At 39.4% G+C, this 15,596-nt stretch overlaps 1 protein-coding gene across 2 annotated transcripts in view; it reads left to right on the plus strand.

Moving 5' to 3' along the window:
* Nucleotides 1–989: 989 nt before the first annotated feature.
* tenm4 (teneurin transmembrane protein 4) overlaps nt 990–15,596 on the plus strand; it is a gene marked incomplete at both ends in the record, with an annotated part of 133,151 nt that continues 118,544 nt past the window's right edge. For both annotated transcript variants that reach the window (XM_080513885.1, XM_080513886.1), the window contains 2 exons: nt 990–1,215; nt 2,808–3,080. In XM_080513885.1, the coding sequence (XP_080370011.1) occupies nt 990–1,215; nt 2,808–3,080 (499 nt within the window). The remainder of the gene's footprint in view (nt 1,216–2,807; nt 3,081–15,596) is intronic.

The following is a 15,596-nucleotide window of genomic DNA, read 5'->3' on the forward strand; positions in this document are numbered from 1 at the left end:
ATAATTGACATGTTGTACAGTCATTACAATAAACGCATTTATTTATTGTCAATTCCGATTTATTTGCTGTGAGGCTCTAATACGTTTGATAACTTTCTCCACCAGTAGTCTCAGTGTTCCATAGTGACTACAAGTAAATAAAGATAGGTCTGAAGTGGAGGGGTCAAACACATTTTAGTTCCGGGGGTACAATCAGCCCAATTTCATCTTGAGAGCACCGAACCAGTTAAATAGTGCTATAACCTTTAAATTTAGAATGGAAAGATTTTCTATGTCATGATGCAGAGTATACACGGTGAAAATGTCCATAGTTTCACAAATCTAAATAATTACGGCCATAAATGACTACAATCTCAACATAATGTCAATTTTAATGAAACTTTTGGTGCAAAATACAGTGAAATGTCTAAAAAACTTCTTCTGTCGCTGTTGCATGATGCATGTTTTCACAAAATCATCCTGACGGCATGGCTTTGAGGCTAGTTTGATGGCAACAAGATCGCTAACAGGTCCCAGTGTCGTATCCGCTACTCTTTAGAAACTTGTAAGAACAAATTAGTTTTCTTTGAAATTTTGTACCATTTGCCTGGTGGTTTGTCCGGCTTGCAGCCTCTTGCTGGCTGGTTTTGACTCATGGGCTTTATGTTTGACAGACTTTGTCTAAAACATACATATATTCATATAAAACATACATATATTCATTTGAATACTTGTGTTAGCACATGATGCTACTATTTGGTGTAAAGTACACACATTCAAAGAGGATCTTTGTAAATGAGGCCCTCTGTATTTTCCCTGTGATGGATTGGCGACCCATGTTGTGTATGCCATGGTTAGCTAGGTTCTCCTGTGCCAGTCGATGCTCTTAAGACATCGACATCCATCATTAACTTTCTTGTCCTTTCTTGTCTTTTCCCTTCAACAGAACTCTTCAAAATAAACCGGACCTGTTTGCCACCTTTGATTTTGAAAGCAGCGTGGAGGCAGCCATGGAAGTGAAGGAACGCCGACCCTACCGCTCTCTCACTGCCGCTCGGCAGGACGCCGAGCGCCGCTACACCAGCTCGTCAGCAGACAGCGAGGATGGAAAACCCAACCCCAAATCCTACAGCTCCAGCGAAACACTCAAGGCCTTTGACCATGACTCCAGGATGGCGTACGGGAGCCGTGTCAAGGAAATGGTTCATCACGAAGTGGACGAGTTCAGCCGACAAGGTGAGACTGAACACCGGGAAGAAATTCTCATTAATATCATTCGACGTGTCTCTTACTCCAATAATAGTTTAACAGCGGCTGATTATCAGTCAAAGGTCATGGTACTGCTTGCTCTTAAAAATTATGTCATTGCCTTTTAATGAGGAGCCTCTTGGTTATTCACATCAGTCACAGTAGCGGTCATTCTTCATAACCCGACGATTAAAGAGATGGGCCGGGATCAAACTCGTCACCACTATGTTAAAAACTGCATGGAAAACACGCGCCCTCTCACCTGTTCCCCCACATGTATTATTGATTATCAAAGTTCAAAGTGAATGTGACGGCACAGTCGAGGTGCCTTTAAATCCAACTGAAACATCGGTGTTGAATCTCACTGAAAAATACATTTTTCATGGTGCAGACATTGCTCAGAAGTGTACTGGAGGAGGAAAACATCAACCTCCCTGAATTATTTCTCATGTGTTTTCTTCAGCAGGTAGAATTCCATCAGTTTTTCAAATGCTAGAGTTTAGGTTATTTATTTTGAGTCTCACACCCCACTGGTTATAATTTTTAGTTACCTGTCTGTGTTTATTCTAAAATGACATTTTGAATATAATAATTTGGTATTTGGAAATGGCCCTGGGTGTTATGAATGAACAAATAATGAGTCCCTGCAGGACACTGGCCTTTTTTGTTATTACAGCAGCCAGTTATAAAATTGATTCTGTATGCATTTTCTGTCCAAATTTGAAAAATAATTTCCAACGATGTCATTTGTTTGTATATTGCATGTTTATATGTATATATATATATATATATATATATATATATATATATATATATATACACACACACACACACACACACTTCAGCCTTCCATTGAATGTTGGTATGTGTCATTCAGGGCATGTTTACACAGCAGCAGTTTCATATGACAATGCAAAACTGTAGTTGCGTTTTGGTTGTCCTTTTACATGACATTGATGCTCGAGGTTAGTGGAAATGCAACTTTTCTGAAAACGGCTCCCAAGGCGTTTCAAAAACCCTCAGGCTCCATCATTGTGTAAAGATATATATATATATATATATATATATATGGGTTCATCTGGGAAATGATTTAAAACAAATGAGATTGAGAAGAAGCAGTAGTTGCACACACGCAGATGGGAAACTCCCAGATTGCGGCGCAGTAATTTCAGCTGACCTTAATGAGCGAGTCAGTCATTCGACTGACATGGAGTCGTGACGGCTCAGCCAATGTGTCACAGTTATCCTGAAATAATACAGCTATGTGCACATTCATATGAACATTGAGGAAGCAATTAAATGTATTTTCCCACTGTCTGATTGGTGCCTGTTTGCGATAGCCAGTGAAGCACTAATTTGTGAAGTAATTGCAATCAATTCCTAATTTTCACCAAATTGCTGAGCACAGCTAACAAGGGGATTCTATGTTTGGCCAAAGCAATACATTTAAAGATGGAGTAATTATCTGAGGATCAGGCATGTGATTTATTAATTGATTAATTGTATTGCTGCTGAATGTACCTGCAACTTAATGTGCGCTTCAGTGACTTCTGGATTCTGTGTATTTGTGCGTTTTGAAGGGGCCGAATTCTCCCTCCGAGACCTGGGCTTTGGAGATGGCCTCCCGTCACACGTCGCCACGTACAGGACCGACATGGGTATGCCGCACCGTGACTACTCGGTCAGCGTGGGCTCGGACGCAGACACCGAGACGGACGGCATCATGTCCCCGGAGCACGCGGTCAGATTGTGGGGCCGCAGCAACACCAAGTCAGGCCGCAGCTCGTGCCTGTCGAGCAGGGCCAACTCCAATCTCACTCTCACCGACACCGAGCACGAGAACACGGAGAACGGTGAGGCGCTGCCCCCCCCCCTTCTTTTTTTTTCTTTGCTCTTTATAAAACTTTTCTCTGACATTTTTAATCAGGCAGACTTCAAAGTGTTTCATGAGAATTGGACTGAGTTGTAACTCTGCAAAATACAGTCTAAATGACTGAAGTTGGATTAAAAAAGACAACCCTATTTAATTATAACTGAGGTTTTTACACGGAAATCTCTCGGATCTACTGAAACTACAATGGACAATAACAACAATGTTGGCCTCCAAAGTGATATGACTCTCAGTCCATATTCTCCTGAGACCTGGTAGTTTTATCGTTGAGTCACCTGTAATAGCAATCCAACCTCATTTTCTGTCTATACAAATGTCTGTATATTTAATGTTTATGTTGTTCGCTGCACGCTTGTGTTTAGTTTCATAACAAAAACAAACGGCACCAACCAGTGGCCGTACATGCTTACTGCATCGTTTTCATTGTTTCTGCTGTTTTAAATTTGCATAGTTTTAAAAAACCCAACGTAAAAACGTCATGTAAACGGGCACCTAGTTGAAGCTGATGATCTCTTTTTTTCATCATACAACTTAATCATTGTATGATGATTGATTTCTTCAAGAAAAGACCAGCACACCCAGACGCGGCTGCCGTCTGCAGTTCATTCCTGGAACATTTTCTGCCTTTCTCTCTGTGTTGCACTGTATGAATCACCATGTTTTTCATCAACTGTGATAGAAAACGGTGTGGCAGTCAAACATAAGTGTATGCAAATCAGTCAGCTATATGCACGTTTTCCTTTTTTTCCTGCCCTTGTGGTCTTGCTGGTTATGCGGGTTTGCACTTAACCTGTAACAAAGTAAAGGCCAGGGACAATAACCGTTTTTAGATACTTGTCAAATTGTGGATTATGGCTTTTTGAATCTTGAGGTTGTGGAAGTCCAAGTCGTTTTGTCCTTATTCAAAGCCTCCGTTACTTTTTTACAATTTGCTGGATGGTGACTGAAAGATACGCAAAGATTATATATCCCCACAGGATTCACAGGAATTATTGATTTATATATAAATGCATGCCTTCACTAATGTATTATCCAAAGCACACACAAATAGACATGATCATATACAAATATCATCTTTTGAAAACTGATTATAGCTTCAACGCATTAGGATAAGTGAAAGTATCCTCTATTTGGTGTTATACCAAGAAGAGTGATGATAAACGGAATAGTTTTAGCATATTTTGATCACATCTCCTCACCTACTCAGATGTGTACCCTCATGTGATTGTCTGCAAATGATGGAAACGTCTGATTGGCTGAAGAGAGTTTGAGTTAAAAAGGAATTTATGGATCAGATCATGAGATTCACAAACACATGCAGTGAGAATCACACATTAATGTAGGTGTGTAATGTCCATAGAAAAATGTCTAATATATTTGAATTTATATATTGAAAGGATTTAGTAGAATTATGAATGTTTGCATCAGAAATGCATTTTCAAATCCTCCAGCATGCATTTATTCATTCTTGTGGAGATCTGACTCAGGAGGATAAAGAAGAAGCTCTCAATGTAAATTTAGCACAACGTGGCGGTTAAAAGTTGACGGGTTTCTTTCACGCTTATAACCCTGTTTGTATCTGTAATGGCAACTGCCCTCCACATTTGTTTACTTCAGTTTCTGCCAACATAAATCATTTAAATTTCCAGTTGCAGAGGTGCTATGTGGTTGAGATTTAAGCTGTTATGCGTCTTGTCAAGTTCATCCTAAATTTCACATTTTAACTGGCAGATTGATAAGACTTTTCCCAAGATGCTTCACAGACACAGGATCTCATCAAGGGCCTTGCGGCGAAATTCTAATTGCCCCTGCACAGCCTACCAGAGAACCCCGTGAATAGTTTTGCATTTCAGAGTGTGTCACATTATGTATTAGTTTCTTATAACTGACAGAAATGACTCTTGGAAGTGGAATCCATTTGCCCGAATGACTCAGGGAGAGAACGTGGCATCCCTCTGCTTGATCATCTGAGATGTCAGGGGACTTGAATTTGGCTGTATTGTACATAATTAAAGACAATCTCCTTGGATGGCTGTTCGGGATGAGGAGGATGGAGGAGAGGAGAGGGAAGAGGAAGAGGAGGAGGGCGGTTGGGTTGGTATGCTGGAATGTATTCAGAGCATCATGCATCTGTGAGACCCAATCGAGATTCTAAGTAGCTTTTTATTCCACTCACCCAAGCAGAAAGAGCACTTGTATTCAGCATTTAATTCAGTAATGCCTGATAACATACAATTTATATATGGCAAGTTAATTAAAATCCATCGAGCAGGCCTGCTTGTGTATGCTTTAATCTCTTTGAATCAACAAACCATTTACTCTGCTTTAATGTATTCAAGCCGCTGGGCTCCCCCCCCCCCCACCCACACACACACACACACCTTCACATGTGACTTGCTTGACCCTGGTTTTTAATGCATGCAAATAAGTGATCAGCAATTTTGAAACAATTTTCTGGATGCTGTGATTCCGAGTCATCACACCAGTGCTGTGATCTAAATAATAATTACGAACATGAGAAATGAGAGTATAGTACTGCAGACGGCTCCCTTTCAGTTATGGCGTTTCTGTCGCGCTTTGGAAGAGAAGCGGATGTTTGTTCACTCACGTGCACATGTGTGGAGCAGCAGGCGGCCTGTACAGGTGCCTGTGCGTGTCCCATACATGCTGCTTCCAGTCCCCGGCGAGCCCCTTGAGGATACTTCCAGCCACTTGTGACCGTTGAGTCACTGCACATCCTACGGAGACCAAACAGCACGGAGGCCCGCTACACTGCTGGGTTCAGGAGAAGGCTGCTGTTCTTGGTTTTTACCCAATAACAGTTTATCCAGATGTGAGCTCTAATCCCAACGTCCCCCCCACTGTCATGGCCCGGTCATTACATTTCCGTAACCATGAGAACTGGCAGCGGAGATGGCCGCAGACGCCCATCATGGGAGCGCTATTCATGTGTTCTATAACCTGCGGAGGATAATAATGTGGCTGGGATCCGCACGCTTTTCTTGTTGATAGAAAAGCACTTGTATGAATGATGCTGTATTTTTCTAAGGACAAAATGCAATTAGTTTCAGTGGTCGGTGATTGTTAGTTCTGCTCTTCGGTGGGGGCTGATATTGATTGAGGACACACGTATACTGTATGTCTGTGTGTGTGTGTGTGTGTGTATGTATATATATATATGTATATATATATATATACACATACTGTATAAGTCTGAAGCCATAAACTATTTATTTAAGATAGAAAGTGTAAAGAAATATCTGTAATTAGGTAAAAACAAAAAAAAATCTCACTGTCCAAAAATATTCATACCCATACTTTGCACCGTTGCCACTGTATTTTCTTTCCCTTGCTTTATGGCATTTAAAGAACACCCTCTCAAGTCCTCTCTCAGCTCTTTGGTCTTTGCCACGGCAAGTCTTGTGTTGACTTGAAAATGACTGAAATGTCACAAGCAAGTCATAAAACTGGCTAAAAAAATGTAAACTCTCAAATATTGAAGACCATTTTAAACAGATCCTTAGAGATGAATGATTTCTTTTAACGCTCTATGGCCATCTCCGCTTTCCCCCCCATGTTAGTTTAGAAACTACCAATTTTTAAAACCAGCTTAGAAGCTACATTGTAGGGGGTACTCATCCGTGTGGAATCCATTATTAATTTTTTTTTTTTTCATTACTCATATTGCTCATTACTCAAATTATGGTAGCTGGAGGCATCGCTTCAGGGCAAAGCCTTCAGGAACTCCAGTTAAATCTTGCAGTGAAAGTCCCTCCACGGCCTGTCGGCTGCACTGTCACTGTTGATGCCAGTCACACAAACATTCAAAATCACTCAATCATCTCAGACTTTTTTAGTGTCTTCAATTCATTTGAATTTCATCATACTGACTGAGATAACGCTAATGTTTTTTTCGGGCTGAGAAACATTTGTGATTTTGAGGTATGTTTTCTTTATTAATAAAAATGACCAATTAAGATGGACTGTAACACCAGTAACTTTATCACCAGAGACATTTGTCCAGCAACGTTATGTCGCTCATTAGTTTACGTGCTCAGCACGTAACTATGTCCGATGCTACATGCTAAAGAGTTTCAGAGCTCACACACCAGTACTACATGCTACATGCTACAATCGTTTGTGTATAGAGTGTGATTTAGTGATTTAGTTATTTGAAAATAATTTTCGGTTGTCTCAGCAAAGCTGGCTGCGATGTAAAAAGGAGGGAACAGCTCTGAATGCACCTATTCTTAAATAAATAAATACTAAAGATGTACATTATATTTTCAACGATTGTGACACGTTCCCCAAGTCCAATTGAACACGTTGAGCACGTTTGAATCCACTGAGTGATGGACACGTCTGTGCTGCAGAAATAGTGAATAAACCCTCAGGTCTGAATCAGACAGTCTCACAGGCTCCCCAATGAAATGATGCAAGAACTGGTGTGGCATGTTCTGGTTTGAGTGCCAGTCAAAATCTGTGGCTGCCTCTCTTCTCCTGAGCTGAAGAGAGGTGCCTTTTGGTCACTGAAAGGGAATTTCATTAAAGTAGACAGAGCATGATGAGCCTACAAATGACATATTCACTTTTTTTTTTCTTCCCCCCCCCTGAAGGTATGGGTGGGAATATTATCCTCGATTTACTGAGAGTTGTTTGTAGAAAATACAATAATATAGATAATTATCCTGTATATATCAGCACTGTGTTAGTCATGGACTAGCCTTCAATCATTTTTCTGCACAACTCTCCCTCACCGACCCACTTTTCTGGCTCCTCCATGAAACGATTTGAAGTGGCAAGCAAGAGAAGCTGTTTGAAGATAAATGATGTTTCTTAATTCACTTCTGGTTTTTGTTCGGCATGATTAAAGTCGAGTCATCAATCAGCTTTTTTTTTTCTTTTTTTAACCTTCTAAATGTGTTTAGGCTAATGTGATGATGTGATCATACACTCACCAGGGGTAAGAGCCATTTTTACTGTCAGACGAAAAGTGGCCGTTCATTGGGATTCATCACGTTTTGTGTTTTCGTGTACAAAATGTACTACAATTTGGCTATTTTCATTTAGATATTTTATTCATATCAAATAATTTTTCAACACAACCAATTCCCTTTCTGCCGTTGTGAATAATTCTTTTATATTATTTCCTGAACATAATATATGTGTCATCAGCTAATGTATACAAATTTTACTTATGTAAAGATATAATATATATAAAATACAAATAACTTTAGTCCCAAACTGAACCCTGTGCCTGCTGCCAGACGTCACCACTTTAAAACTCTACCTCACGTAGGAGAGCGGCACTGACCGCGGCATCAACACAATGAAAAGCAGCTCCTCGGCGGTAGCAGGTGATTCACACCTCCGTGAAGCTGCGTCATACTGACTCACGGTGAGAATATTAAATATATTTTCATGATCGATATTATGGGAGCTTTTCTGTCTAGAGTTTGCGTGTGCTTCTCGTCTCGGATGACTTATCGAATGTGTACGCTGCCTTGTACCAATCTAGTGATGGCCAATAATGTAATACAGTATGTAGTCAATGTCGCATTTAGCCAATAAATAATAAGTTATTAGATTACAAACATCAAATAAATCAAGTAAACCCTTCAAAAATTTACTAACTGCTGTCTAGAATGAAAATATACATAAATTGGACAGAATTTAATGGAAATAAAAAGATGTTTGTAGTTTTTCTTTAGTTTGCTTATAAGAAATAAGTATACTGGATGACATAGCCATCATATTCCTTACTTCATTCATCATACATACTATGCAGCATTTTATTTTAGTTATGGTCATGATTTTTTTGATATGTTCTACGAGAACGTATTAACAAGAACTCAGATAATGACAATGACTTACAAAACAAACTACAACCTCCAAAAACTCATGAGCGAAAACTCCGCGATGACAATGATTTAGTCCCCGGCTCCTCGTGTCGGGCGCTTTGTGGAAAGTTCAAGGCTGTGCAGGAACTTTGAACCGCTGAAAGATTGAGGTTAAGAGCTGCAGGGCGGTGCTCAGTCACGCAGTCTTTGAACGCAGCACAACTGTCTACGAGGGACAGGTGTTCCTCGTGGAATCGTGTCACAGCCCCCGAAAGGCTGTCGGGCTCCGAAAAGCAAAACTCTCACAGATTTCAACTCCAGCGGGGAGTAAATCAACCTGTCCCTTATCCAAGCGTTGAAAGAGACCTTGTTAAATTGCCACGTTCAGGCCACATTTCTACTATGTGTAAAAATAAGTCTGTTTGTTATAAGGAATTCTTCTACTTTCCTCTTTGGTGCATTAGTCATTAATCAAGTATGATGTGACTGTGTCTGTTTTATTACTGTGTACTTTCTGAATACGCAGAAAGTGTTTACGCTACCATGAAAACCCAATAACTGGTCGTGATCACATGGTTGTGTTTACATGCTTCTATTTTGAGAGTAATTCGATATATATCCTGTTATATTAAAATTTGTCGGACTTGTGAATACATCTGGTGTTGTCTTGCTGGATATGGCAACGACATTGGTGTTAGCTATATTGAAGGTTTTCTTTTCTTTTCGCAAGTTTTTTTTACATCTTCCTTTTGGAATTGGCTGGTCGTTGGCTTTGTGCTGTTGCATGTTGTTTTTGTTTATTGCCTTCCTCTTAAGCTGTGACTGTCACTTTTGTTGTCTTCGTTGTTGTAGTACTCAATAGTCATTATTCACGTGACAATATTTTCAAGTGAAAATGCAAAGCTTTCATAGTGTTTTGATAACAAGTGCTGAGAGCTGTGGAAAATCTTAATTTCTGACAATGCTCCAACTCCATCTGGGCAATAGTAATGTTCTTCTGCACATGCTCAGTAGATGGACAATAACAACAATGGTGGCCTCCAGAGTGTCATGACTCCCAGTCCACATTCTCCTGGGACTTGGGCGTTTTATAGTGGAGCGTCACCGTGATAGCAATCCAACTTCTGTCCATATAAATGTCTGTGAACTCCAATTGTTAATATTTATAGCGTATTGATCTCTGCTCGCATGTTTGTGTGTGTGTGTGCGTGTGTGTGTGTGTGTGTGTACGCGTGTTTTAAACAACAAACCACAGTACCCACTTTTGGCCAACATGCTAACTACATTGTTTTCAGGATTTCTGCGATTTCCATCCTTTTCAGCAGGTGTGGTTTCAATGTGAAACATTTCTGAAGGAAAATTGCGCCTAAATCAGATTTGGTATACATACAGGAAGTTGTATTATGTACTGATCTAGTGTTAATTAGTACAGAAATGTATATCGGACATTTCTCGTCATTGTTTATATTGTTCATATTGGTAAACACAATAAACATGTTTCAATATACTATGCAATCATGCGCTCCATATTTTGCCTATCCAATGGAACAAAACTGACTTACAGTTCCAGAGAAAAGTTTCAAAAAGACACCCAACTGTTCCCTAAGTCTTTTCATTGCTATTTTTTATTTTGCTATGGAAAACATCCTCTAGTGTTCATAAAGTGCTATATAAGTTTGATGTATTATTATTTTTCTTATTCTTATTTTTATTCTTATTGTTCATTTTTTTTATCACAATTCTGAACGTCATCGCCTGATGGGCACAATTTTGATGATGTGATGCTTTTTAATCAGATAACTAGTTAAGGCATATTTCATACTGTTTACATGATTCCTTCAATTATCCAGTATCTCCACAAACAGGATGATTATCAAATCTTTAGTGTGCAAAGTATACTGCTTTGTTTATTGCTGTCTCGTATAATTTGCTAGTCACTGGATCCTTGATACATTCCAGCAGATGAACCATTATGAGAAATCACATTAGAAAAGAACCCACTGCATAATGATAGTTTTTTTCTTTCTTCTAAAAATAGACCCAGAACAAGGAGTACATTTCCACTTTTAATACAGAAGCCTGTGTACCTTAATCTTTGCACCTCTGAGACTGTGCATACTACCCAAACACTGATGCGGGCGGCCACGCCCTGCACATTTTATTTGATGCACTTGCCACATTTGAGCTGCGTGGTAACTTTGAAGTGAGTCTCGGGAGCTGAGTCACAACATTAGGCGCCCCTGGTGTGAGGTGACATCACACTTCCAATCAGATATTTTTATATTGTGTATTAGCGGGCCGGACTCAGTAGAGCTTGTTTTACAGCATTATAGGAGTGGAGCGGGACCACGGATATTGGGTTTCTCGTTGTCATAGAAGCAGCTTGTTTGCACACGTGCATCAACAAAGATGTCCACATGAAATAAATAGATGATTAGGGATTTTCGAGAAAAAAAGTTGTTTTAAAGGTTGATAAAAATTGCAGCTGCATGCAAATTAAGCTGATAATTAACCTTTTTACATCAATGAAGCGTTTGATAATTTCTACAATCTTTTCTTGTTTTAATTTCTAGGGTTTCTGTTGAGATGTGTTTTGTTAGTTGTTGCAACTGAGCTGTTTTATGTGTTTTTGCTGAATGAAGCTGTCATGAATCACCTTCCAGTAGACCGCATGTGTGTGCACACTGACACTGAATAATTACAAAATGAAGGGGCCCATTTTGAGAGAGACAGCTTACCTTGAATGTTTGAACAGACTATATGAAGCGTTTCTTTTCACCTCGTACTGCTGCCCTGCGGGGTTTTACTATTAATCACGGGCCTGGCTTTTCATTCTCTCTGTCTGTCTGTGCGTGCGTGCGTGCGTGCGTGTGTGTGTGTGCGTGTGTGCGCGTGTGTGCGCTCCAGAATACACTATAAGATCAGTCATTTAAATTTTAGTACTTAATGTTAAGCCATAAAGCTTTAGCTGTATTACTGTACATGTACTGTAATAAAATTTACAAGAAACATAAAAGGCTTGAATCAAAACTTTACACACAGAATTTGCACAGTCATAGCGCATTGTATGCTATTGGTAAACAACTGCTACACTTACATAGCTTTAAACAAATATTTACATAATGTATACATTGATTAATGATTAATCGAGAGATACTAAAGAAACAATCCAGTTAGAAGCTCATTCGAGGTATCAAGACAAAAAAACCTGTATGATATAGATAACTTAGAATTCACTGATACCACTTTTTTAAAGGATGAGTACGAGTAGTGCCATAACAACATTTAAATTTAAACTTTAAAGGTTTTTCTTTGTTGTGACCCATAGTAAACCTAATGAAACCGCCTATATTTTTACAAAAACAAATCAAATACTACAAAAAATGACTCCAATCTCACATTGAGTATGGGCTAGTACGATCTATGTTTTTTTTTTTTTTATTGAGATGCATTAATCTGCTGCACTGAAGTAAAGTAAATTACATTTTGCCTGTGTCATTATGAAAAGTGGCACACAATGTGATGACATGAGTAAATTTCACATTAATTATGACATTTTGTCATAATTGTCATTTTTATTAAAAAATAATAATAAAAAAAAAAAAAAACATGCCCAAAACAAAAGGAAACACACAGTTTTTTAAATAATGATTCTGCTTTTCCTGCACACAGAAAACATAATTAATTTTGTCAAACAATGGTGTTTTGGTGCATCCTTGTCTTTTGGCATGTGCGATGGAGGCTGTGATCATTTACTGTGTGGGGGTATTCTGTAATGTCGGGACTCTGTAATTTCACTGCATTCTCATCGAGCACAACATGGAAGCTTGCTCCGAAGCGGACACAGCAATCCGAGCAGCTGAATATCAAGCAAAATGATGCTTCAAAGAAATCACTAGTGGTTTCCCAGCTCACAGCCGCCGTTATTTCCACCCCCACTATTTCTTGTGAAGTTATTTATTTGTTTACTTTTTTGGCACAGTCCCTGCTCAGATCATGGATTAGTAGAGATATTCTCTGGCTCATTTGCAGGCTAATTTGCTGGGTTTTAGAGGCCCTTGTGGACAGTTTGGGGCTGTTATCTGTGGAGTTGCATACCCCACTCGCCGCCAGTGCCTCTGACAGTGTAAACTAACAGCACATCAGGGCCCATCTTACCACTGAGGCTCAGGGGCCTCACTGCAGCTCAAAGCACGCCACAGAGCCAGATGAGCCCTTCTCTGTTGAGGATCATCTCAACCCAGTCTTACAAGTTGTGTCCCTCTCTTAGCTGTATCCATTTAACATAGTCATTGCTCGATGCTCATGTTATATTTATATTGGTCTCCGGGTGAAGTCGTCCTGCTTAAGATGGGATGCGAGTAGCGATGCCCTCATTCAGTATTCTGGATCGGTATTAGCACACATGCAGGCCGTTTTAAGCACATCAGCTTTGTTAATACCTTTTGTTATATAGTTTAAATAATGTACAATATAGAGATGCAAAATGCGATGCTTCTTTCCTGTATTGTAGCAGGTTGCATTGTTTACTAGTCTTGCAAAAATATTCCTGATAGCTCTGAACGAGCGATTATCTTTAGTGAACGCAATTAGCGGTTGTTATTGAGGCTGAGGAAGCAGAGATCATAACATGCGGTTGCCATAGCACGATATAAAAATAATTAAACCTGCATGCTGAGATTTTTCTCATTAGCAGACACGTTTGCTCCGTGTAAGTCTATGTTGAAAATCCAGCTGCAGAACTTTTGGAGTGGGTTGATCTATAAAAGGTCCATCGGCTGACACTCACCGTGTGAGATATTAGTCTGCCACCTCACCACCCAGAACTTATGTAACGTGCTACATCAATGTTCAGTGTGAAATCTGAACGCTCACACACACAATCAGTACCCGGCATTAAAAAGACTTGAGGCTGGTTTACATGCGATGTTTCAGGAGCTGTGACTGCAAGTGTGCTTTCTTTTGATTTTCTTTCTTCTTTACAAAAACAAAAGAAAAACAAAAAACAAAAAAAAAATGACTGCCGCAGCTTTGGACCATGTAAACTGTGATATGTTTACTACTGCAGTGTGATTCTAGTGATGCAGGTACAAAACTCTGAGGGTTAGTTAACCTTGACAAGATCCATCTGCTGACATCCGCAATGTGATGTACGAGTCTGTGATCTCTTCACCCTGAACTCCACAGTGCTTTTTCATATGCTCCTGGACAGAGTGCTACCTTACCTACTGCATTGCTTCATTGTGAAAGGCAACACACACAATGAACATGAAGCATTATAAAAAGCCCCTCTGAGTTTCAAAACATATTTCTATGGAGAAAGGTTGCACAGCAGTTGAGTGACTTGCTGCCTCTTTAACCCTCTGGCAGTGTTGGCTGTGGCTACTTTAGATTTTAGCTTTATATTTCGATTTAAATCGTGTTTATTTTGACAACTTTACTGTCATTATTTTAAGTACAGTCTCACAGCTGTGACTACAGTTTTTATTTCATTCTAACACATATTGACATACTGGACCGAAAGCCACGCAGAAAACATATAATCTCAGTAGGATAAACATATTTAACAAATCTTTTTATAACTCAGAAGGCAAATATAAATTGTCACTTGCAAATCTAAAGTAAAAGTTTAACAATTAACACACTTTACATTAAACCACAGACCATGCCTCAGAGTTTTTTTTTTTGTTGACTCTGTACAAAGCACTTGGGTTTCACACAAATTAATTGTGTTAATTAAAGCATGACATGCAAAGGTTCCAGGGTTCGTCATTCACATGAGAGTCTGCCTCTGGCGACTCGTTTGGCTCTGACGATCTACACAGGAACATGGTCATTTCTGCTCTGCTTCAAGCTCAAAGGAGACGATCAGCTACTCCTCCACATTCATCAATCACTTGATTATATATATATATATATTTTTCCCCAAGAAAACTATATTAAATACTAAATATGCCACACTTATCAGTGATGAGAGAGTCCAGACTTGGGGACTATTTCTCTATCTCTGTCATCATTCCCACAACTTTCATCACTTCCTCGCAAATAGAAACTGGGCATTAGCAAGATAATGTTGTGATTGTTTTTCTAGGGAAATCGGAAATAGTGTGTTGCTTTTTATGACAGTCCTGTTTTTATTGTCTCTTCCTGCACAAATACAAATCAAACCGCATGGCGACATTCAGGGAAAAGTTTGCCTTCATTCAACCCAAAGATATTCAGATGGTAGTTGAAGTGAAGACACAAAACTTACGTTTACGTAACGATGAGATTCATCGATGCTGTGTCTTTCTTAGATTGATAATGTGGCTTGAACATGGTATCAAAACTCTGTGTGGATAACCTCAGTGGATAACTATACAACTTGAAGTACTTTGCTGTTTGGATTACCATCTTGTCTAAAGTATGGCACCGTGAAAACATCCATATCCAACATAAAGCAAACCTTTTGAGTGTGAAGACACGGCCTGGTACGTTGGTAGCTTTCAAGTGCTGCAGATGACAGCCAGTATGCAATCTTTTGTGCTTCTTCCTTCAGAAAACCTGACAGCTGCAGCTTTGAACTATGTGCAATACAACTTCATGCGTGTAATGACGCAATATGTGAGGATAAAGCAATTCATTACTTGCAACGCTCC

This window comes from Blennius ocellaris, assembly GCF_963422515.1.
Source record: "Blennius ocellaris genome assembly, chromosome: 2".
Classification (NCBI taxonomy): domain Eukaryota; kingdom Metazoa; phylum Chordata; class Actinopteri; order Blenniiformes; family Blenniidae; genus Blennius; species Blennius ocellaris.